General features: G+C 42.7%; 1 protein-coding gene across 1 annotated transcript; it reads left to right on the forward strand.

Moving 5' to 3' along the window:
• On the forward strand, positions 1-25481 carry SACK1H (scaffolding CK1 anchoring protein H). The gene is made up of 5 exons (XM_010211272.2): positions 1-47; positions 17437-17897; positions 18917-19081; positions 19421-19545; positions 22585-25481. The coding sequence occupies exons 2-5, from the start codon at positions 17451-17453 to the stop codon at positions 25220-25222; spliced, it is 3375 nt and encodes a 1124-aa protein (XP_010209574.2). The 5' UTR covers positions 1-47; positions 17437-17450; the 3' UTR covers positions 25223-25481.
• Positions 25482-25801: the final 320 nt, after the last annotated feature.

Raw genomic sequence — 25801 nt, forward strand, 5'->3', positions numbered from 1 at the left:
AGAGCCGGAGAGCGCGACCCACCACCTGCCCTGGCTCACCGGAGAAGGTAGGAGACAGGCGGGCCCCTCCTGGCCACCTGAGCGGCCCCTGGGCTGCCGGCAGCGGCCGGCAGGCCCTGTCGTGCCTGCAGGCAGCCCTGGCTGTGCGGGATGTGGGACAGGGGCTCTGTGAGTGGCGCGGGGCAGACGTGGCTGGTCAAGGGGGAAGGCTCCGGCAGCAGGAGCTGTTAGCCATGCCCGACCGCCATGCTGGGACTGGCAGTCCTCGCAGGAGGTGGCAGCGGCAAGGGCGGAGGGCGCGGGTTGCAGCGGAGATGGCACCGTCATGGCTGGCGAGGGAAGAGACCTGCCCGTTCTCAGGCTGCCTGAGCAAAGCCGCTCCGTGAGCACCTCACCAAACTTGCGCCCCATTCCCTTTGGGAAAAAAATGAGGAGTGGGTATTTTCAAGCTTATCCCTGTCCTTGGAAGGAGGTTGGGCAGCCTGACCCCATTTCCCAAGTTGGAGCTGAGTTGGCCTCCTCCTGGAGCAGGAAACGCTGTAGGGAGGGCTGCTCGGGGCGCTCAGAGGACCTTGCTGGTGGTAGGTCTGGAAAGGCCAAGGCGCGAGGAGGCAAGAGACAAGAAACAGCGACCGCGGCCCACTGCTCCTGTGCTCGCCCTGACCTCGCTCCACATGCTTGGGTGTGTTGCTGCCTGCTGACATGGCCTGCAAGCAGCGACACACACATTCGTGCACGTACATGCAAGGGCACAGGCAGCTGCGTAAGGACACATGCATGCACAGACACACGCGCAGAGACTCACTAACTTTTTTTCCACAGATACGAGCTTCCCTGACAGAGCTGAGGTTCAGTGTGTGCACAGAGAGGAAGGGGAAAGTCTTGTGTTCCTGGCACTCTAAATTGATTAGGGTCAACAGAGTTCAATTACGGCTTTTGTCTGGCCTGAGGACCCAGGTTCTCGATTTTCTGGAACAGTTAGGAGTGGAGGAGGTGCTTGGAGATGACGAATACCTATACTGGCATTCTTTTGATGAAAATATTTAATTTATGAAAATTGCAGTAAGTTTCTCTGTGATAAAGGCCAAAGATAAATGAGTAACGATTGTAATAAGCAGGGTAGTGATAAACGCAGTGCAGGACACTGCTGGCCCCAGACTGCTCTGTACAACCTACAGTAATACGTGTATTCATTGGATAAGGAGTAAAATAGCAAGCAGAAAAAAAAAAAAAAACATAGCATACCTTCACCATCTCCACCATTACAGGTCTACAGAAGAGCTTCAGTGTGGGGATTTTTTTTTTTTTTTCTGTGTACTCCCTTTTATCCGAGGTGCTTTAGAGAGTTGCGCTGGAGAGGCTAAGAACTGTATTTGTTGTCACTTGGCTGGGGAAATGATGATATTTGATGGGAAAAAAAAAAAAAAAAAGTTAAGTCACTGTGCTTGCAGGGGAAATTGCATGTCAAAGGGAAAAATAGGAAACTGTCACACACCACAGTCTGGTGTCTGGTATGATTATGCCAGGGCAGTGTCACTGTTCAGGACAGAAGCACCTCTGTTCTATAGCTCAGTTTTCACATACTCACAACTTTGTAAGCAGCTAAAATGCACTTCAAAATCTTGTGTAATTTGACTTCTTAGTATTTTATGAGTAAATGGAATGCTTTTGAACTGTTTATCAGGCCCCATTTGGCAGGATTGCCCTGCCCTAATGAAACAGCTTCATGAGTGGGTTTCTACAATCTAATTTGGTAGGGGGAGTAGGGTACAAGGCCAAAGGCAGCATGCAGTGAGGAATCCCCTTCGGCAAATCATATCTTACACTGCTGGTCCTTTCCTTGCTATTCCTTTCTATTATGGACTTCTTTGCATTTGTGCTTTATAAATACAAATCCACATGAAGGGGATTGATTGAAATAGCGTAAGCTTTTCCTGAGTGTTGCTGTCTCTTTAGGTAATCTGCTTTCTGTAGAGGCCTGTTTGCATGCAGAATTTAATTTCCCCAGCTTTGTCTCAGTGTTCAGAAAGCGGCTAGCTGTGAACAGCAGGTTTTTCCCTAGTGGCTGTCTGCATTTTGGATTTACACTTGCCACAGCAAACTATTGCATAAGACAGTTAAGATTGACATGCTGTCTCAACAACCACTTCACAAGGAAAATTATGACATGTAATTTTTCGACTACTTTTCTCTTCCTCTGGCCTGTAGGAAGATCTTTGGACATTCTAAATGTCTGGCTAATTTCCTGATTCTCCAGCAGATTTTTTTTGTGGATCCTTTGCACTGACTCAAAAGCAGAGGTGAGTGAGAGGCGAGCAGTGGTTCTCATATGCTGACCAGCCTCCTGCTCTGCTCTGCCTCCTGCCTCTAGCAGTCAGTACATTCACTACCCCTCTTGGACCATGAAGAGTTTATTTGGCCAGTTCCCAGAGTGAGCTGGCAAATGCATGTAATATGGAAGATGAAACTGTAATCTGTGGATATTCAATGATTGACTTGATTAAATGTATTGAAGCAATTTCTCACCTGATGACCATGACTTCAGAGAGAATGAAACTCCTAGACTATAGCAGGCAGCTATATCCTTTTTTCAAAATGATGTCTGTGATTTGTGCAAAACTATGCAGTGTGAAGAACAGGACTGCCTTCCCTCAGATGCTGTAATTCAGGGCGGTCAGTAGAGGCTGGTCAGATGACCAGAAGAGAAAGCTATGTGTTTTTTACATGGCACTGTAACAGGAAAAGCAAATTCCATATTTTCATCTTCCAAAAAGAACTTTTAATAGTAACACACGAAGGTTTTGAGCCTAGATACAGTTCAAGCACAGAGAACACAGACTTCAGCAGGAAGTACAGAAAGAAACATCAAAAGGGGAAAAGTAATTGTGAGGACTTAGCAGACATGGTAGCCAAGAAAGAGCCTAATTCAAAACAACAGCCACATTTCCCTAGATTGTTTTGGGGAATGTGTCTGAGCCTTGCTTGAAACAACACCCCATAGGAAGGCACTGGAGTCTCTAGGGTGCTCTGGCATCCTTTGCCACAGCTCTTGGAGAGCCTCCATGGCCGCATGTTTTGGTTAATCGGGAAATTCTGGGGTATGCTGCTGAGCTGAAAGTGCTACATACACATGGCTGTGCGCCTGGCAAGTAAGAGGCCTTAAACTGAGAGATATTTTATCAATAGAAATTAAATCCTTAATAGAGAAAACTAGAATGTGCAGGAAGAGCTTCCAGAAAAAAAATGCACGTAGTTGTCAGAATTAATACAGGTTAATCAGCAAGCTTAGAAGCTGCTGATTAGAAAGCACTGGCAGGCTCTCTATCACCTAGAGCAGAGCTAAAAAGCCCCCTTAAGCCCTAAGCCCTAGTACAGCATTTTCTTCATTGCAACTCAGATTTTCCATCCCATGTTTTTCCTCTTATCGTCACAATGTCTGTCCAAGCAGTTTTACTTTCAGTATTGCTGTTGTCTCCTAAAGTCAGCAGAATACTAGCAACCTGTTCTTATAACTTTTTTTTCTACTTTATCAAATGTAATTGCTTAAGTCATTGGTTTACAAACTTCGGTGACTCCAGAAATTCTGGAAACGTGAACATTTTTCACAGGCCACCATAAAGAGATGTATGGGATGTCATTCAACATGGCTGTGTGGACCATTTGTGGACCATTTACTCCTACCTGCTGGACCACAGATTGGAAATCACAGTTCTACATTTTACTCCAGGACAGACACCTCTTTCTGCTTCTTCAGCTGTCACATCACTTCGAGTTTGTCACTCACATGCGTTCACAGCACACAGGGAGTTTGTGGCTGTATGTGGAGTGAAGCAGGCTAAATTAACTCTTCTGTCTGCCACCCTTCCCTTCTTGCTGCTGTCCTGGTCAATGAAAAGACATGTAAGCCCAGCAAACTGTGCGTGTATTTGCAAAGGAGCATGAGGGTCTCAGGCAGAGACACCTTTGACTAGAGGGGATTATGCAGCCCTTGCTGCATCTCAGGCAGTTCCCTCCGCTGGCGCATTTAGCGCTGCAAAGGCCTCCACTTCTGGGAGTGTCTCGAAGCAGAGGAGCAGGTCCAGCCAGGGAGCGATCGTTGAGAGAGGCAGGCTGGGAACTCGCTGTGCCGGCAAAACACGTCACAACAAGCACCAGAGTCAGCACTGGGCAGGGAGATAGAGACAGCCTGAGGTGCTGAGACATCAGGAGGAGCTGGCACCAAGCAGCTGCAGATGAGAGAAAAAGGAAACACTGAGCTAATTTTCCTTTGCTTAAGCTGAAAAATATTGAGACCCTCAACTTGAAGGAAGATCACACTTGATTCACACCTGGGATGGAGGTGAATTAAGAGAAGTGAAATTCCTCTTTCTTTAGTATGAAGAGAGCAATTTTTATTGGTTTAATAGCTTTTGTCAATCACAAAACTAAATGCTTGAGATGAATATCAAACCAAAAAAAGTCACTCCCAATTACACCAATCTGGACAGGCCTCACGCCAAGCCTAAGGGAAATTTCCCTAGGAGACTCCCTACTCAGAAAAAGCACAGTGATAGATTCATGCTCTATTCTCTCCTATTTCTTCCTGCCAGTGTTTTTTGGGCTGCGTAGAGGGGTGATTTTGTCAGGAGTCCTTGTACACAGGTGCAGTGGCGCCGGAGCAACCAACCGCGTCTCTTTGGAAGGGCCCAAGTAGATGGGTGAGAGAGACTTCGCTGCCAAGAGACCTTCACTTCATCTTGCTTCTCATCAGCCCAGTGTATCAGCCTCCATCTCCTACTTGTTAAGTTTTCAACAAGCTCCTTCGTGCTCCCTCCTTTATCCACTGCCCCTAAGCATGGGAGTAGCTACTCATAAACAGCTACAAAGCTGCCTTATTATTGTTCTTCTTGAGCTTCTCCTGAACAAAAACAGCTGTCTCATATTAACATGTACAAATAACCTCTAAGAAGCTAATGTACTGAATGTTTGTTTCTTTATACATCCCTCCCCATATATGTCTGTGTTCACTGTTGCCCCTTATATTCTACTTAGAGGACAGATCACTTGAGAAGGAGCCAAATTTTGTAGTTTGCCAGTTCATTTGCTAATAAGATAATATCCTGATTTATGACCGGTGCTTTTGGGATTTACAAATTTTTGAGCCTACTTTTATGAAATAATTGTTTAGAATAGCAGAGAACTACAAAAAATGACGAAGAACTCTAACAGCCTTTGAGAACAGGTGGAGAGAGGGCACTGTGAATCACTGTTTTTCTTTGCTCTCACTCTATGAAATACCGATTCTGAATGACTGCAAAGTCAGAAGGATAGTAAATGCAAAATATTGTATCATTTGTATAACAGAGATGGAAACCAGCGTGGTAACTGGTCTGAAATGATAAGTGAAGGATGGTCTCTTTAAAAATAAGTTCACAAATTCCATATGTGTTTCCATGTGCTCTTCATAGTGCAGCATGAAATGCCCTGTCAAACCTATTCTCCCTCTGCCTGATGCCAGTTACTTCACATGTCTTTCGGGTGAAGTTTCCCTATGCTTCTCCTTATGTTGGCAAACTCTATCAAAACGTTTGTTCATCAAATCTCCCTTTGTTGTAGTACAGTGGCTATAGACCACTTAATTGCACAAGTAATTGTATGCACAGTGCTAAATTTTCACATTTCCCAGTTGTTCCTTTTTACTACCCCCCCCAGATATTTTTTTCTCTTTCATTCATTTAGCATTTCTAATGCAGCCCTCATTATGAGACCTTCTTAAGTAAAAAGCCAATTTAATAATTGCTAGTACCTCATCTGACACAATGGTGTCATGACTCTTGATTAGAGTCTCTTACTGTAACTGTAATCAAATCAGCAAGGCTGCTTTCCTGTAGCCTAACTCTAAGGTTTCCGAAAAATTAATTGGTGGTCACTGGGGACATTTCAGTGACCGCAGGGCTAAAAGCAAAAATCAAAGCATAATAATGCTATCTTGTAAATCAGTAGGATTCGCTTTACTCCATAGTAGTCAAAAAGCAACTAACAACTAGGCAAAAAGCTACTATCAGGAAGGAATCGAGCATAAAACATTACACTGCTCTATATTAATCTCTGTTTCACCTTCATCTTGCAGTTCCAGCCCCACCATCTCAAAACAGGTTATAGTAGGAGTGAAACAAATTCAGAGGCAAAAATAGACTAGAAGATCATGAAATACATACAGTATTTGATGTTTCCATATCCATAGGGATATGTTGTTTCCATATCCGTATGGAAACTGTCCATATTTGAGCAGTTTCCATAAAAGAAGCAACAGAAGATTAGGCTCTTCCATCTAGAAAAAGAGATACTTGACAGGGATGTATAAAATGAGGAGCAATAAATATTGATTCTTCTGTTCAAAGCATAGAACAGGGAACAAGGAGCAGATTCAAAAGAAAAGGAGCCTGTATAGCTCTCGCTTGCTGAAGAAGAAATTGTCTTTCATTTACAGCAAGGGAAGTGTAGGGCAGTTACTGTGGGTCACTCTGCTTGTGTCCCTTAGCTTTGCTAATTTGATCCTGAATTCATATGCAGCCAGTTGTTAGCTGGTTGAATATAATAAAACCATGTTAGTGGATAGAAGTCTCTCAAAAGGCCTTTGACAAGATCTCTCACAGAGATTATTGAAAATAAGTAGTAATAATCGTAACTCTAGAGAATATTGGAAAAAAAATAAGCAAGCTAGCTGAAAGGTGAGTGTAATGAAAATGACACTATGTGCCGCCAGTGCAAAATAATTACACAGAGGAAAATATTGATCTACTTGTCTGACTTATGGCATTCAGCTAAATAATTTAGAAATCACAGAAAAAGGGCGACCTGGATGAAGTTGCAGACTGTACTGACATTGCTACAGGGGAATCGAAAAGAGACAAGATGCTATAGCCTTAAGAATACCATAGCTAATGGTGTAGAAAAACAATGCTTATCATACAATTCAGCAGTGTGGACTCATCTCTGAAATCATATACAATAATGGTGATTTCATCCTAACGCTGATATTGCAGAATTCAAAGGTAACAGGGAAGCTGTCAAAAAGAAAAGAACAATACAATAGTATTTCTTAGATACATTGGAAAATGCTCAGTAAGAGAAACTGAATAGATTGATATTATCACAGTGGGGACAAGATGAACAAGGTTGGGCTTCATGATCTTGAAGGTCTTTTCCGACCATAATGATTCTGTGATTCTAAGGGGCATGATAAAACAAGGAATACAGTAAATCGAGATGTTCTGATTTTCCTAACAGAAGAAGAAGACATAGAATTCATAGACAACAATAAAATTCTAATATAGTTGCTTCTTTTCAGAATTCTTTTACAGAAATTACATGATGCCAAAAGCACTCATCACTAACCAGGCAGGTATGGGTGTGGTTAAAAAGCCCCTTCAGCATCTTTGTAATAAGAATTAGATAACAAAGGCAGAATAGATGATTAGATAATCTAAACTGCCTATTAGTATAAGAAACTATAAAATGTAACTCTGTTTTTATCCTGTGCTAAAGACATTCAGTCTTGACAGGAAAGAATCACATTTCTGTCAGAAAATTGTTCTACTATTTAATTATCACAACTGTAAAAGTCTGCCATATTATCTACCTGAATCTTAACTAGAGTCTGTTCATCTCATTCTTGTCATAATCATCTTGTTTCTCAAAAATACAGTGAAAATATTGAACACTTCTATCAAAAAAGGCAGCCAATGGTATCTTATTTATATTGACTGCTCTTAAGTATATAAAAAATGTTATGGCATGCAGAGAACTGCAGGGAAGAATGGCTGTCATGGTTCAGGGCAGTATCAAGACAAGATTTGTTTGAAGGGTATCAGAAAGAAAATAAATCCCAGCTATGAGAGTGACTCACTTCTAGACAGAGAAATAACACTCCTAACAACATAGAAAAGGTGAATTGTGCAATATATAATACACATCCTGTTAGGAAACAGCACATATGGGATGAAATGATGGTATATCAGGCTAAAAAAGTCAGGAAGATAGATCCTGTCAAACTGCACCAGCCTTCTTTGGCCTGACCAGTTTTGGCTGGTAAAGGTGTCTGTATGTTTATTATAGTAAGCGTTGACTTCTCTAAATCATCTAAAGTACTGATTTCTGAAATATGATTAAAAAACATAGATTATGCAGATTTACTGGTCTTATATTAGACAGTTAATGAACTATCATCAATTATTAAGGAGAAGGTACTAATAATGCTCATTTTTTCAGACTTACTAGCAACTGAATCTTTGTCTAGTGCTGCTCAGTATTTTAGTAAAATATTCACATAATCATTAAATAGACTGAAAAAGTTCAGAGATAAGATAAAGTTTGAGGAAACTGATGAATTGCATTTTAATATAGTCAGGTAGAAAACAATGTACGGAAAGCATGAATGAAGGCTGTAATTATAGAATTGATGAGTCAGTTATTCTACCTTTTCTGGTCAGTAGTAGTACAAGTTAATTTTATGAAGACCTTTATTTGCTAATCACAGTTTGCTAGTCACAGTCACATTGTCCAGGGACAGGAAACAAGCCTTATAAACAGAAAAATCTATTAAGTTTATCATGGAGGAAGTTAAGAAGAGATTTACACTGTGCTTGAAAAGACAAAAAGATCTGATACAGGTTTTTTTTTTTCTGTTTTGGTAATAGAGGCATTATAACACAGCTAATATCTGAAGTTAGTGTAAATTGGCTTTGTTATAAGATGCATTTTCACTGCAGTGGGATAAATGGAGAATTAAATGGCTCGCTAGGAAAATGGTTGACTCACAGCTGTCTGGTATTTTTAAACCAAAAATATAACTTTCTCAAATAGATGCTTACATATAGTTACTGGGCGAAATGCTATTGCCTGTGTGTACAAGGGCACACACAGGAGTGTCCAGGCTGACAGATTTACTGGCTCTGTCCTTTGTATCTTCACTTCCCTGCTCTGCTCTACTGGTCAGTCTGGCGTCCAGCAGGGTTGCCTGCTGCAGGCTAATCACGCCTATTGTACTCCATATATGTAGTAAAACACAAGTGATAATCAAATCTCATACTGTAGGACTTGTGTTTTGAGATCAACCTTGAACAGAGTACAAAAATTTGTCAAAGCAAATTGATGCTTCATAAAACATTGTACGGTGACGGTGGGACTCATCAGCCCCATGTAGGTGTCTGCTTTAATATAAGGTAAATACTCACTTGACTTTGTTCCCTAGACTTTTTGTAGGTGTAGCAGGAATCAGACAATCGTGGGATTGTGTTGGAGATGCCTCAAGTCATATGGGACTGATCTGCCCTACTATGGAAGAAGGGCAAAAAACACCAAGTTGTACTTTCAAAATACAACTGAAAAAGTAAAAAACTTCCTCCAGTTTATTTATCCAAGGAGTATATCATCAAAGTATCATCAGAGGAGTGAAGTTCTGGAACCACTTCCTGGGCAGATTCTGGTAAAAGATCTTTAAAGTTTCAAGAGAGATCTGAATAGAAGGGAATGTATGACAGGATGAAGGCAGTCTTGGAAGTGAAGACTGAGCACTGAAGCTTTGGAAATTTTAGTCTCTCCAGGAGAAGGACTGAGAAAAAAACTTAGCCAAATACAAGCATTTATGCTAGAACGTGAATCTCATCTTGTTCTCCATCAGATATGAGGGGAATACAGGACAATTATTTTGCATGTAAACATTTTAGACACATTTAGTCTGTGAACTCGTGGTGAGCGATCCAGGTTCATAAACGAGGTGTCTAGTGTCATGTGCGGTGCCTTAGGGTGGCGCAAACATGGCACACGTGGCACAAGCCCTGCGAGAGAGACACTGCTCTGGACCAGCAGCTGGAGGCCAGTCCGGACGCCCGAGGGCATCCCAAATGATACTGACGACCTGCATTGCTCCCCAGCAGTTTATGTGCACTTTATTTATTTTAATTTATCCAAGGCTTCAGGGGGAAGAGGTGCTGACAGAGGTTAGAAGAAACTGGAGGTTTTCTTTCCATCTTTCTCTGAAGCAACGTAATCAGACAGCTCTAGTGATAGGATAATTAGTGGCATCTGCTAGCATGCTTAGTGATCTTAAAGCAGGTCCCTTTCTGGTGTGTTCAGCTCATAAATTCAGGCTTAAAGTAATTGCTGGATTGGATGACAGGAAAGGAGTTGTTTCCAGGTCATACTGGCTGGGCTTAGTAGGAGCGCTTTGCTTTCTTTTACAACATTAGGGCAGTGCTATTTCTGGGATGTTTTTCCTGAAGTTGCAGCTGTTGAAGGTGTGAAGGACTTTGGTGGTTAGCTTGATCTTTCATGTTTCCTTCTATTTGTACATTGTGGGTTTGATGGCTTTGGGGCTTTTATACTAAAGGTTTTATTTTTTTTCAGTACTTGTCATGTGAACGGAAGGAGGGATGTTTCAGGGATGCTTTTGAACTGTTTGGCGGATACTTTGGCCAGGTGGTTGCCCACAAGTGCAGAAGCTGGAACAGATCATTTATATGGGCTCTTCCCCTTTAGTCCTATGAAATTTAGTTCCTGAATCATAACTGGGGTACAGAATATCTCATTACCCTTTATAAAAGTCTCTGAGAGTGACATGATGGTGCCACACGTTATTCTTTTCTAGTGGCTTCAGTTTTCACCAGTTTCCTCCTAGTTTGTGTCATTTTGTAAACTGAGACTAGCCAAAAAAAAAAGTGTTCAACCAATTAAATAAATAAACCTGTAAATAAATAAATTTCTCTATTAAAAGCAGGCTCCCTTATCTGTGTGGTATACCCTCAGTCTGTGACTCAGTTTCTTTGACTGGTATGGTAGGTCAGATTTCCACAAATCAACCTTTTTTTTTTTTTTCCTGAGGTGAATGAAAGCTAAAAAAATCATATTTGCCAGTTACTGTCAAGAAAGGAGGCAATTCCTTTTTTTTTGTCCTGTTTTAGATGCTACCATAATCTTGCAGAAAAATGCAGCCATCATTTAAAATATCAATAAATAGTGTGAGCCGCAATCTTCTGTCTCAGGAAGTAGAACAGGGTATTCAGTGAGCTCACACTAAAGGAGCCAAAGAAGAGAAACAAAGAGTTGCCATCTAACTTTAATGAGAACCTTAACCACTAAAGCAAGTACAAGTCCACATGGGTTATCCATTTCACTGAGCTCTCTCCCAAACTTTGCTGCTTTTGCCAAATATTTCCTTCATTTTGCTCTTACCAGGTCTCCTGTGTGTCTAGAAACCTCCATATTACAAACAAATATTAGCCATACACACCGTGTTATATTTTTAACTAATTTGTAGGGGAGCTATTAATCAAATGATGGATTATTTGACCAAGAACTAGAGACCCAGCCTTGGAGTCGGCAGCTTAACATCAAATATGAACCAGTAGCTCTGAATTCTGCGAGTTTCAGATAACTGTTCCCAACAGTCCTGACTTAGGAAAAAAAAAAAAGAACTAATATGTTAACTAAAAGCAAAAATAATCTAGATATAAACTCTGCAAGATGGACGTTAGCAGAGGTGTCCTTGCAAAGACATGCATGGAGTCCAAAAGCTGAGGTGACTCCCATACATCACAGTGAACTGGCATTTCCAGCAGCTACCTTGTTTGCTTTCGCAGTTTTACTTATTTACTGAGATGCACTTACACTTTCGCCACAGTGACAGAAAATAATATATGGGGCTGCAGCTAACTTCTCCCCTTCTGCTCAAACTGGCAGTCAGGGAACTATTTTAGAAGACAACCCAGAGAGTCTCAGTCACTTTGTGCATCTCTTGTCATGTGAAGTACTGAATATGTTCACTGTAGGTAGCAGCATACGAGGAGGTAGAGGGAGATGATTGGCCTAGCTAGCTATCTAGATGATAGCTATACTTAGGCTATTTCTTCACAGGATATTCCCCAACTTTTTAGGGTTGCAAGTGGCATAATGAAAATAGACCTACGGGAGGTAGGACCAGACCATACAAACAACCATAACAATGACATAGAGAAAAAAACAGCATATTTCATGCAAGACCTATTATGTCCTTGCTACAGATCAGGGAATTAAAGAATTCTACAGTATGAAGAAAACATACAAAATGCATCTCATCACCTTACTCATTATTTAAACATTTTACTAGCTTTATAAATGCTAACAGCCACTCCCTTTGTAGAAAGCACTCTAGATTGGTACATTCAAGGAAAACTGGAATATAGAATAAACCTGAGCACTGTTTCCATAAACAAAATTCTGACCCTACAGTGTCCTTTTGGAAGAGGAAATCAGCAATCCGTGTGCTTGACTGAAGCAACAGATAAACACATCTGCATTTCTGGAGCTTTTTCTCCTGAGATGCAGGAACTTCCGCCTCTTCAACTCTTTGGTTGATTTTGAAATCATTCTGTATCTATAATCTTTCCACAGGGCTATAACCTTTCTTTACTGATGCGCACATAGTCATTTGCTCTCAAGACTGTTTATATTCTCCAGACTTTAAATCCATATCAGTAGACCATCAGTTTTCTGTTTTGCGTGAATGTGAAGCCTGGATACTTGTTCTGCTCTATCTTTCTGAATGCGTTTCAGATAATTCTGCAGAATAGCCCCAGTGCTTTCACTCCCCAGAACCCTATTTAGTATGTTATTTTTCTCCAAAGTGATGCAGAAATTTAAGAGATTTTTAAAATGAAAGTGCTACTTAGTTAGCATGAAAGCTTTTTCTATCCAGAATTCTGTGAGGAAAAGTGAGCCCAGTGCATGCGAGGGTCTGTAGGCAGTGCTGAAATTGCTCCTTATGCTTCCACATACTGTCCTCACAGCCGTGACGTGTCCTGACACATCAGCCCCCCTGCACATGCATAGACATTCTGTGTGGCACGAGCCTGGCACTACCCAGGGGCACCAAACCCATTGCACACACTGTGCACTACTTCACCCATGTGTGCAGAGCAAGCTGCTGACAAGGGTCACGACCACTGCTCCAAGCAAGCTATGAGAAACTGGGGACATGAAGCAGGTGATCTTCAGAGCCTTCCTGAACTACCTGCAGGGGGTCTATTTGGAAAGATCAAAGCAAATGAAAGCTATACAAAAATGTGACCAACTGGAGAATTTCCTCACATCTAGCCTCAGGGGGCTTATATGGGAACTTGGTGGTTGGGGGCGGCGGGAAAGAATTCATTTGTGCAGCTTTCCTGCTTGGCCTTGCTACCAGCAGAAAGTTCAAACACACTAAGGGAGATGTTAAATTTGTTGTACTCACTTTTTAGTAACTTGTCTTCACATCCTTGCAACACATGAGTTGTTAGTTAATGGCTCTGTGCTTGCAGGAACATCGTTTTGTGTGTCATTTCACAGAACTCAGCTAGCTGGATCTATTTTGGAAAAATTTAAAGCTACCTGAGGGAGAGGTCTGCTCCTGCAAGATGTGGAGGCTCTGCCAGCGCGGCCTCACCAGCGGCCCTGCAGGAAGGGCACCCTCGGTTGGGGGCTGCAGGGCATCCTGCCCTTCGTGAGGGTTTCTCAGCTTTGACTTCTAAGCAAAAGGAGCTGTCTCAAGCAAGACACAGCGTCCTCTTGCTCAGTTCTCTCCTCGTGAGCCAGACAGGGTGGCAGCGCAGGTTTTTCAGCCTCCTTATTCAGCTGCAGGATGGCTGGTGTGCCGGTGTCTAGTGGAATCCAGTTCAGGTGTTTGCTCCACCCTCACCGCCTGTTTTCACCGTGCAGGTGACACCCGGAGAGCGGCTTTCCCCGCCCCGGGCCCTGCCAGGGGAGGAGGCCGGCCTGGGCCTCGCCGGGCCCTGGCTCTCACTGGGCCTGGCTCGCGCTCGCAGCCATCTCCCTGCGCAGGGCTGGGCAGCGCGCAGGGCGATGGCCCCACTGCTGCGGAGGAAGCCGCGTCCCTCCCGCACATGCAGCAAAATGGCAGCCGGCAGGTGCCAGGCGGCAGTGCCCTCGCAGCGCCGGCTCTCGGTCTGGCTGCGTGGCCGTGTCTCCACGTGCTGCCCCCCGGGCCCCTCTCCCAACGGCCCCCAGCACCATGTCCCCGCAGGGCCTGTCCCGCCTCACCGGGGCCATGGGACAGGCAGCCCCGTCGGCTCTATGTTTGCTTTCCCCCTGTGGCCAGTGGCCCAGGAAAAAGGGTAAGGAATACTTTACTTTTTCATCACACTTGTTTCTTCACTGATAATAATTTTCATGCTTATTCATTAATATATTTACCGCCACAAATCCATTGGAAAAATAAGTGCCCCTCCTTCCTCCACCTATTGTAAGAACCACTCACTCCTCCCGCTTCCCCCTTTGGTTCCTGATTTACCTTTCCAGCCATAAATTCTGGGGAAAAGGAAGAGTGTTGTGTGTCAGTGCTGCTGCACATCTATGCTCTCCGCACAGGCCTTCTTGGGCACTTGGTGATGGTGGCTCTCAGGTGTGCCCGTGGCTAGGCAGGTGCTGGAGCTGACCCCAGGCCCATTCTCCAGTTCTTTCCTTGCTTGCTCACCTCGTCTTATGATCAGCCAGCTTGTGCAGAAAGCTCTGATGAGGACTTGGATGAAATCTTTTTTGTTGGTTTTGTTGTTATAAAAGTCAAACATACAATATAAATGAGATGACTCTTAACTATGTAGTCTTCGATTTCTTCAAGGCATAGTGAGAACTTCACAGGACATGGTTTCCCTGTACAAGAGCTCTGCTGACTGCCCTGCAGTAGTCTGTTCTGCTGCTTTTCAGCCTAAAAAGTTGTCTTGCATCCAGACTGCACGTCGGGGAGCGCTTTGTGCACAAGTTTGAATACACATGTACTATCATGTACTATGAATCCATGCGCTTCTTTCACATAAAACCTCCAGAGAAGTAACACTTGAGATCTGCAGTACGCGGTCATCCTGCACCTGAGTCTCACTTAAGAAAACTAGCAAAAATTTCTTTTCTCCTTGCAGTCATCTTTCTCCCCCTCCCTGCCCACAGCTATGGGTCTTTTGATGCCTGCTTGCCCCAGGCACCTCCATTACCCCCTCTCATGCCCCTAGTTACCTTTTGAATCCTTGTAAAATTTTAATGTCTAAAGCACCCTGTAGTAAGGAGTTCTGCAGTGTAAGTTCAATTGAGAAAAAGTATCTCCTGATATTCAATTTGAATCTACTACCTGCTAGTTTCATTTGGTGGCCTTTTAGTTCTTGTACTGCAGCAGAAAGTGGACGATGATTCTTTGGCCATGTTTAATAGACTTCTTCAGCTTAGGGAGTCATAGTTCAGATATATAGTAGTCCTTTTGAAATGTGAGGAACCGGACTTTCATATCCACAACATGTTCAGTTTGTGAGTTCTGCCTGAATTTATGTAGTGGCATAAGTTTTCTCCATTCCTTACCTAATAATGCTTAGCATTAGCTGATATTTTTCCTTTAAAATGTTCATTCCTTCTTGATTTATAATAGTATCAATATAATTATATTAATATAATATAAAATTAAGGCTGTTTGATCATTTTACTTTTATCAGCAGTAAAATCCATTTTACTGCCATTTTTATTGCCCAGTTGGTATTATAAAGTTCTTCTGCTTCTTTTCCTCTCCCTGCTTTTTTTGTGCAGTTGGTTCTCACGTTTAGTGTTCCGAGCAAGCTAGAATTATGAGTAATTCACCACTATCATGACTATTCATCCCGTATCTGAGTATGTTGAACCACACAGGTTCCAGCACAAGCTGTGGGACTCCATGGGGCATGGTAACAACTACATTACGCATGAAATTCCGGTGAGGTATTCTGCTAAGAGCTTTGTACTTGTAAAGCACAGAAAATAAGCTGAGAAAAAAAAAGAAAAGAAAAGAAAAAAAGGAGGTTGCTGTTACATAAAGTATGAATGATCTTATTACTTTTTTTTTTTTCTGTAATATCATTCAGGAAGAATGTTAAACTAGGAAAAGGTCTCAGAAAATATCCAAGAATGACTTGGACAAGGCAGCATTTCCTGAAAATGGAAGGCTAGAGACACTTCCAAAACAGTTAAGAACAGTACAAAGATGACTTGAGCACACCAAAAACGAAGGTACAGAATGGACTGCTTTTTTCCTAAGACAAAAAGAATGAGAATTAGCAGTGGGAGGACAAAGCTAGATAATTTGGACTACAAATAAGAAACATACAAAAACTGCAGAGACAATTATCCATTGCAGCACTTCCCACAGGGACCTGTTGGATTCAGCTGCTATATTCATATTAAGGCCATGTTTTTCTCTGTTGTCTGATGCCGCTCTAACTTGTGATATTCTGTGGCCTGTGTTAGGCAGATAATCAGATAGGGAAGTCCACTAGGCTTCACCTCCAAACTACTTTGGCTTTATTTTCAAAGTGATTAATGACAGCAACAGTATAGACCTGCAATGTCTTTCTTTCTTACCACATCCTTTGCAATCCCTCTTATTTTGGAAGCAGAAGTCTCCTCTGCGTTGGATGACAAGGACAGTTAACAGCCACTTCCGTCCATTGTACTGAGCCTCTATTGAGGGAATTTTGCATTAATGGTGATGAGAGCATGCCATGCTCATTTTTGATTATAAGGAGGCCTGTGCTGGAATGTCAGTGATGGGGCCTTAGGAAAAGTGTGTTAGAGCATTGATATTAATTGAGGGCCAGGAGCCCAAGAGCTTTGAAACGTTTCACAGGTCAGATGGATATTAGTACGTGACACGTTGTGTCATGTGCCATGACAAGCTTTTCTTCCCAAAAATGTGGTTAAAATCATTTTTGTCTTTAGTCTTAAACTACAAATATGTAGCCTTAAAATATTAAATATAATGCCCTTCACTACAGATTTTTTTCTAACTAGTCAGGGAAACTGAAGGAGCAATCATGACCCTTGTCTTTAAACTTCCAGGGATTAAACTTCCTGAGAGGAGTTTTGCCCTTATGTGTCTTACAGCAGCAAGATACTTTATACTTGCTGGCATTCCAGCCTTACCCTTGCTCCTCTTCATATACTGGGGTGATTATTAACACTCAGCTTTTTAAGAATTCTGGAGATGCATTTGTACATATGCATGTGCTTTCTGGTTTTCTCCTGTGTTACACTTATATATCATGTAGAAAAGAGTTTTAATGCAGTCCAGCTATAACCCGCAGTATTACACTTCATTAAAAAATACACCTTTCCAACAAAAAAAAAAAAAAAAAAAAGAGCTTGGCTATCTGTGGCCTAAAACAGAAAGCTGAACATTCTGTTAAATGCATCATCCTCATTCATCACTGTATTGCCTAATTTGAGTTATTCCTTATTTTGCCTGAAAACACTTCACTATGTTAGTGCTTCATGATTCTTTCTAACGTTACTCTGCACTCATTGGCTTTCTTCCCTTTCACGTTGCCGTCATGACCCCAGCCATCATGAATGAGGAGGAGGGTGCTGTCCCTGCACTGGGGCTGCAGCCCTGATTGCTGCTGTTGTCTTTTCTAGCTCTCCCGTGCCTCATGGCTCGTCGGTCTCAAAGCTCCTCGCAGGGGGATAACCCCCTCGACCCTAACTACCTGCCGCCGCACTACAAGGAGTATTACCGCTTGGCTCTGGACGTGCTGACTGAAGAGGGCAAGGAAAGCTACCAGCGCTTCCTGGCAGAGGAGGCAGCCCCTGATTTTCTTTGCAGCTCAGAGGTGGATCACATCATACAAAACCTCCAGAAACCCCAATATGCCAACCAGGAAAGTAACACAGACACCCCAGGTGACAATGACATGGATGGATCCTCTGGGACATACTGGCCTATGAACTCAGACCTTGCTGTTCCTGAGCTTGACCTGGGCTGGCCAATGGTCTTTGGATTCAGAGGGACAGAAGTCACAACCCTTGTGCAACCACCGCCCCCAGACAACCCAAGCATTAAGGAGGAGGCTCGCAGAATGATCCGAGCAGCGCAGCAGGTGAGATAGCGAGAAGCAAACTAGATCAGAGATAAAGATGTGTTTGTGTGCGAGAGTGGCATCAGGATGTACCCAGCCCTCTGCTAATTCCCATAGCTGCTCCTGTGACCTGAGGGCAAGGAAGTATGCTTAAGTTACCCTTTACAGCATCAAAGCTAGCCTCTGCTGTCTAAACCAATACAGAATTGTGGAAGGCAATGCTAAAATATACAAAGAGGTCCCAGAATAGTTGAGGCTGGGTGGGATGGTTGGATCTCTTCCTGGAGATCGTCTAGTCTGCTCAAAGCAGAATCAGCTATAGCAGGTTAATAAGGGTCTGTCCTTAAATATCTCCAAAGCTGAAGACGCCACAACCTTTCTAGCAACCTGGTCCAGTTTTGATAATCCTTACAAGTATTTTTTTTTAATTATTTTTAAGTGGAATTTCTTGCATGTCAGTTTGTGCCCATTGCCTCTTGCCCTTTCACTGGGTACCACTGGGAGGAATTTGATTCCGTCTTCTTTACTCCCTGTTGTAAAAGATACTTATATGCATTGACAAAAGAAGTTTGGAAGGTCATGGAAATCCTGGAAAGGTTTGAAGCTACCTTCCGTTTAACAGCACATAGACATAGCTATATAGTGGCTGGGTGACGTAGCTGTATACTGGCCAGGAAGTTAGCCAAAATGGCATGCATGTGTCAGAGGGTGTGGGCCTGTAGCAGCCACGTATCTCCAACAACCTCCCTGTGTGGTTCTGTGACCAAGAAATGCCTGCTCTGATTATCAGATTAATTAACAAGGGGACATTCAGTAGCAGTGAGGATTTTCCTTCACTTGTCACCCTCATCTGCGGAATATGTACGTAAGACAGGAATTCTGTTTCCATTCTGGAACCCACAATGTTAAAGAAAAAAGACCCCAGGCCCTAAACTGAAAGGCAGCGCAGCAGTTCAGCTGTGGAAGGTAAAGTGGGGGGAACATGCACAGCGAGGGCATGAGCCAGCCAGACCTGTGATGTCCTTGCGTTCCTTCTCTAGGTGGTAGCCATAGTGATGGACATCTTCACTGACGTGGATTTGCTGTTTGAGGTGTTGGATGCTGCTGCTCGCAGAGTCCCTGTGTACATCCTGCTGGATGAAATGAACTCTCAGCTTTTCCTTGATACAGCTGCTAAATGCAGAGTCAATCTGAACTACGTGGAGGTGAGCAAACAGAAGACCTCCTCTATCCTTCCTATCTTTAGAGGACTGTGGCTTGGGACAGAGTGCTGCCATTAGAGTAAAAACCTAGAGTGAAAAAGGGAAAGCTGGGGTGAAACCTAGAAGGACGGGAGGAGGGAAGCTAGGAGAGCTGGCACCACAATATAGTGGTGAAGGCTGAAGACCTGCAACGTAGGTGTTCGGTAGGCAGGCAGAATAGCTAGTGCTGATAAGTAAAAATGGGAGGCAGGTAGGGAAAATAAAGGAGCAAGGGAAAGAACTAGGGGCAGGAAAAGGGAAATAACAGCTTCCAGTTAAGTCAGCGTCTTATCTGGTTTGCAGTTCCTAAGGGTGAGGACAGTTTCTGGCCCAACGTACTACTGTCGCACAGGGATGTCCTTCAAAGGCCACGTGAAGGAGAAGTTCCTCTTGGTGGACTGCATGGTGGTGCTGAGTGGCAACTACAGGTGAGCAGCTCTGCAACTTCACATTTCCATGTTTCAGTGAGAGAGGCTGGTTGCTGGGTAAAGCAGTATGTCACATTTCCACATGAACATTAGTGGCAGGGTTCTTTTCACTGAAGGATACTGAACAGAAATTTTGCAACTGAGATTGACACACCAATTGAACCTGAAGCCCAAAATACTCAAAGCTGAGCTTATTTAACATCAAAGGTATAAAGGATCTGTATAAAAGATACAATAATTATAATGCATTTTAAAATCAAGTGCAATGCTGAACAGTAGCATTGACAAGGGTAGCAAGTCCAAAAAAAAATACATGCAGACTGGCACTGGTTATGTGACTCGATATATTTTGGGAAATTTTTAAACCTAACTCAAAAGTGTCACCAATCTTGCCTAATAATAAATGAACTCTAACCCAACCACTTATTCAAAAGAAAAATAGTGAAAAAAAGAGACTGAGGATTAGGCACTTCCATTTCAAGAACTAGTTACTAATATGGAATTAGTAATTAGCACTAATATGGAAGTACTCATGTCTTATTAATGAATATGCCATATCCCTGTTAAGCCTAGTATACCAACCAAGAGCTCTTCATAACCAAAATTCACACTAAAGATACTCTGTCAAAATCCTTCTCCCAGACTCCATTAAAAAAAAACTCCAAGAAAATGCATTTGAAGCTTATGTTTTCAGTGTTTTATTCACCTGCAGAGTGAAAAATAAAACAAATGAAAGAGCAACAGAAAAAAATAGATGCTGCGAGTTGGTATTATGTGAGCTATTTTCATAAATTAAGTTTTGCTTTATTCTTTATTTCCATTTAAACATCATATCTTTATATCTTTAGTCTTCTTTATGGGTCTCAAAGTCTTAGCAGAGGCAGTCTGAATCTATATTCATGCATTCATGTAACTGACCTGCAATTTTGGTAATCCACACATGGATAATTGAGATTTAACTGCAAAGGAATGTTAAAATAATCTCTTTGAGGAAGCAGCTATACTGCACAGGATCGTGTCCACAAAAACTAATTAAAGAAAATTAGGTCAATTTAGCCAGAAATACTAGTTTAAATTGAAGATGCTTAAATGGCATTAAAGGCTTCTGTTAACAATTATATCCAAAATTAAAATGGCTTCAATTTATTTCTGAAGCAAATTAAACTATGTGTTAAAAAAATGCATCTTGATTTAATTAGCCTATTTCAAATGATCAAGTAGATTATTTTTTCATCATGTAGATCTGGAAAAATGGAGCTAGGCACCTGATCATTTAGATTCATGTTGTTCTGCATGACTCTGGATGAGGATACTGTGAAAATCATGGAACCATAAAGTCATTCAGCTTTGAAGGTACCTCTGGAGGTCACTGAGTGCCAACCTTTCCCTGTTCCAAGTTCCAAATCATATCAGGTTGCTCAGGTCCTTACCCAGGGGGGCTGTGAATGCCTCCAGAGATGGAGACTCCACAGCCTACTCCAACGTTTGATTGTCCTCATTGTGAAGGATTCTTTTTCTTTACAGTTCACACAGTCCTGTGCCACGTGCTCTAGGTGACCCTGAGTGTGCAGCAGAGTTGGACTAGATGACCTGTAGAGGCCCCTTCCAACTTTAAGCATTCTATGATTCTGTGATATCTCTTGACACAACTGTATCTGCTGCCTTGTATTATTCTACTGTGTACCTCCAAGAACAGTCTGGCTCCATTTTACCACCCTTTAAGTTTTGGAGGACAACAACGAGCTCAGTGCTCCCCTCTCACCTCCCTTAGCATTCTTCTCTTCAGCTCTTTCGGCTTCTCCTGACACCTTATACACTTCAACCTGTTAACCATTGTGGTGGCTCTCTGCTGAACTTGCTCAAGTTTCTCAATGGATTTCTCATATCAGGGAGCTTAAAAGTAGACTCATTCTCCAGCTGCAGTGTCAGAAGTGCTGACTGGAGGAGAATAATCACCTCCATTCACCCTTTGGCTAGACCACATCTGTATATAGTTGGTCTTCACGGGTGCTCTTTCCTTAGCATGTAACGAGTCATTTTCTGCCAAGCTGTTTTCTCCTTGTCCTCAGCCTATACTGGTGCATGGGCTATTCGATCGCAGGTGTGGGATTCTACATTTGCTTTTGCTGAACTTGGCGCAGTTCTCACCAGCCCGTTCCTCCAGCCTGTTGAGATTCCTCTGACCGTGAGCCGTGCTCTCCAGCATGTCAGCCGTGCCACCCCCCACCCCTACCCCAGCTCCCATGCTGCTGTCATCTGCGACCTTGCTGAGGGTGCATGTCCCCCCACACTCTGTCCAGGTCAGTAATAATGATCTTAAACAGTCTTGCCCACAGTCCTGACCCCTGACGAGCAGTACCCAGACTCCTGGCTGCTGTGGTTTGACCCTGACAGCTGAGCCTGTTTTCCCTTTACAGCGCTGTAGTGCTCTGATTTAGCTTCTGTAGAAAGGCCACGTGGAAATCGTGCTAAAATCAAGGGAAACAACATCCACCATTCTACCCTTGTCCACAGAGCCACCTATCTCACTGTAGAAGGCAATCACATTGGGTCAGGCACAATTCACCTTGGTTAAATCCCTGCTAACAGTTCCCAATTGCCCTTGTGTCCTTCTTGTGCTTGGAAATGGCTTCCAGGATGATATGCTCCGTAATCTTCCCTGGGACTGAGGTAAGGTGGACTGGCTGTAGTTCCCTACTTGTTTCTTTTTGCCCTGCTTGAAGGGAGGCATGGCAACACAAACCAACTGCAGGAAGGTTTACTCTGCATGAATCATCCTTGGGCTCAAGTCTTTCTGCTGCTGTTAATACTGACTGACCTATTCAGAACATGGGTCATTTATTACTCTGTAAAATCCTCCACAAAGCAATGATGTCCAATAAATTCTTGAGGATAAGGCTTGGGAACACCAGTGTGTAATGAATAGCTGCCTGAGTAGCACATAATGTCAGGAGAAATTTTACTCAGACAAACAAATGGTTTAATGTGAACTGGATTACTTGATGACAGCACTATCATTGCTTCTGTTTTGCTTTGTAGTTTTATGTGGTCTTTTGAGAAGATTCACAGAAGCATTGCACACATCTTCCAGGGGGAACTGGTGTCCAGCTTTGATGAAGAATTCCGAATTTTGTTTGCACAGTCGGAACCTCTTGTTCCTCCAGCCAATGTCTTGGCAAAGGCAGAGAACGCATTTGCCATGGCTCCCTTTGGCAATAACATGCCTTTCTTTCCAAAGAAGTCACCCCTCATGTTCCAGAGAGAGGACAATCTTTTCCCCTCCTTTATGGACAGAGTTGATCCAGACAGGTACTTCCTGTCCAATTTCAGGCGGGACGACATGCTGCGTCATACTGTGGAGGGGTCGGCCATGCGAATGTATAAAAAGGTAGAAATGGAGAATTCCCAGCTGGATCCTGTCAGGGGCTTTCTCCGCTCCAAGCAGCTAGAGATGGATGCTTTTAAGAGACACAGTTTTGCAGAAGGAACATTTGAAAATTTTGCTTCTTCCAAACAGTATGCCAGACAGATGTTCATGAACAACATGGACGAATTTAAAATCCAGTCCAGTCACTTTCAGAAGGACCAGTTCTATCAGTACCAGTTTGAACATCCCCATGGCAGGCCTCATGGACTGTTCGATAGAATACGAGGGGGCAGGCCGGGCTTCAATGAACTGGAAGACTATGGAGAGGGACCAAGATACCCTGAACTGGAACCCAATTTTCCACAGGAGGGTTTTCCCTTGAGACTAGATTATGTGCCTTCAAATTCTTCCAGGGAAGTAAGACATGGATCTGATCAGCTGAACCCTGCAGGCAATGGACCCATGGGAATGATGCTAAGGCGGCAAAATATAGGACAGAAATTCATTTGCCAGACATCTCCTACGCAGAAGCAAAGCCTGGAACAACGCCTGTTTTTACAAGAGAAAGATGAGGACCCAGATCAAGACAAGAGTACCCAGGAAAATAGAACAGGGTTACGTGACTGGAGGATTTCTTCATACCTTAGTGCCTACCAGTCTGAACCAGAAGAAGGTCTCCCAATGCCCATGGAATCGGAGGCATACAGTGATGTTCTCGGGGACACCCTCACAAAGCACTCAAGTGACCTCATTCCCATGTTCAAATCCCCTATATCATTCAATAACAAGTCACTAGGAACTGAAAGTGCTAAAGAATTTGCTGATCCTGATAGAGTAGGTGAAGAAACATCTATAATGAAACAAGATGCCTTTAGGTCCAGAATAAATCCCTTGATCCAGAGGAGCTCAAGACTCAGGTCCTCTCTGATTTTTAGTGCTGCCAAATTAGATCAGCCAAACGCAATAGAAAAGGTGCATATGATCCAAAAGGAGCAGATGTCCAGTGAGCTGACAAAAGACAATGAAACTATAAAGACAGCTGCCTCATCTAAAGTGGCAGAACTCTTAGAGAAGTACAAAGCTGTGGGCAAAGACACAGAGCGAACAACAGTCAGTCACACCAAAGCTATTTCCAGTTTCCTCCAGGAAGAGTCACAGAACACAGAGAAGAAATGTACCAAATCTGTGCAGTACAAGATCCTGGAGAGTCGGGTATTAGACTCCAAAGACTCCTGCAGTACTTACAAAATGCATGGCGAGGTTGACAGGGCATTTGGAATGGCTTCTGTAAGCCCCCAGCTTACTGACACATTGAGTAAAGACCCCCTAGCACATTTGAGCACCAAAGTGGACAAATTAACATCTCGGTTTTATCCTACAGAGAATAAACCTGCTCTTCCAGAGAAGGAGAGTCTTATATTTGTAGGGGACACTCAAAAACTAAACCTTCCAGAGAAGAAGGAAAGAGTAACATTCAAAGACGACTCTCAAAAATCAGCTAATGCAGAACTCAAGAAACCACAGATTAGAACAAGCACCACATCAGTTCTTGAAAATTTATCTAAGAGTCAAGGATCCGACAGCTCTCTCAATAAGTCTGAGGAAGAATGTTCAAAACAGGAACAGAATCCAATGGAATTTTTAAGAAAAGGGTCGTTGCGACTGAAGCAGCTATTGAACCCAAAGCTTGAAAAGAAATTGGAGGAGGAACCCACTTCTGAGAGTGGAAAATCTGACAAACAGCCTGTGGCTCTTAAACGATCTTCCATAGGGGACTGTCAGGAAATAATGGAGGAAGAAAAAAATCAAAGATTTGCAACACCGCTTCCTCCCAAAAGCAGCCAGCCGACTCAGGGGAGATTTCCCTCATCCACAGCTAATATCCTGTACAGCAGCAATCTCCGTGATGATACCAAAGTAATTCTAGAACAAATTTCTGCAAACAGTCAGAAAAACAGAGCTGAACTGGCCAAGCAACTGCCATCCACTAGCAATCCTGATCTTTCTAAGTCAACTACAAGCTTGGAAAGGAAAGGTGAGAAGGAGAAAAGCTGTAACATCCACAGATCAGAAAGTTTTGGGAGCCAGAAACGAAATCTTCAGCGGCAACCATCAGAGGATCGAGATACTCTTCTGAAAAAAATGGAAAATATGCGGAAGGAAAAGCGAGTCTACAGCAGATTTGAGGTCTTCTGCAAAAAAGATGATCATACGAGTCAAAGTGAAGAGGAATATGACACAGATGCCAAAGACAAGAAGATGGGAAAATTCATGCCCAAAATCTTGGGGACCTTCAAGACCAAAAAATGATCACAGAATACTATTTAATTCCATATCATCACTGACTGTCAAAAGAGAATGAGGAGGAAACATGTTTATGATGGATGCAAGCACCATAGGCGATACACTTCTGTGTTACTGAGTGGAAATATATTCATCATTAGCCTCCTGTGGAACAATTTGCCAAAGTCACATGGTATCAGGCAATGTTATTGCAGTATGTTTTGAATAAAAACATTAAATTGTCAAAGTGCTTAAAACAAGCAAAGTATAGTCTCTTTATCTTGTATTCAGAGAACATTTTCTGCTGACCACACAATTCCATTATCAGTAAGGACTGAAGTGAAAACGCAAAATTCAGTACTTGGGTTTAAGCCATGAAAAAAACATGTCAGTATACGTATATTAATTGAAACTCGTTTCTGAAGTGCAGATATCTCTTCTTCATACCTGGTACCAGAAGATACATCTTTGAAAGTATATATGAGAAGAAAATACTGCTCAAAAGCAGGCCCTTTTCCCTCATCTCTGGTTATGGCCTTGTCCATTAACACATGCTCAGTTTTCAATTTATTGTTTTATAAACCTACTGGGTGTGTTTTGTTACTG

The sequence above is a fragment of the Tinamus guttatus genome, unplaced genomic scaffold, assembly GCF_059628265.1.
Source record: "Tinamus guttatus ecotype Peru unplaced genomic scaffold, ASM5962826v1 Tinamus_guttatus_pri_ptg000056l, whole genome shotgun sequence".
In the NCBI taxonomy this organism is placed as follows: Eukaryota; Metazoa; Chordata; class Aves; order Tinamiformes; family Tinamidae; genus Tinamus; species Tinamus guttatus.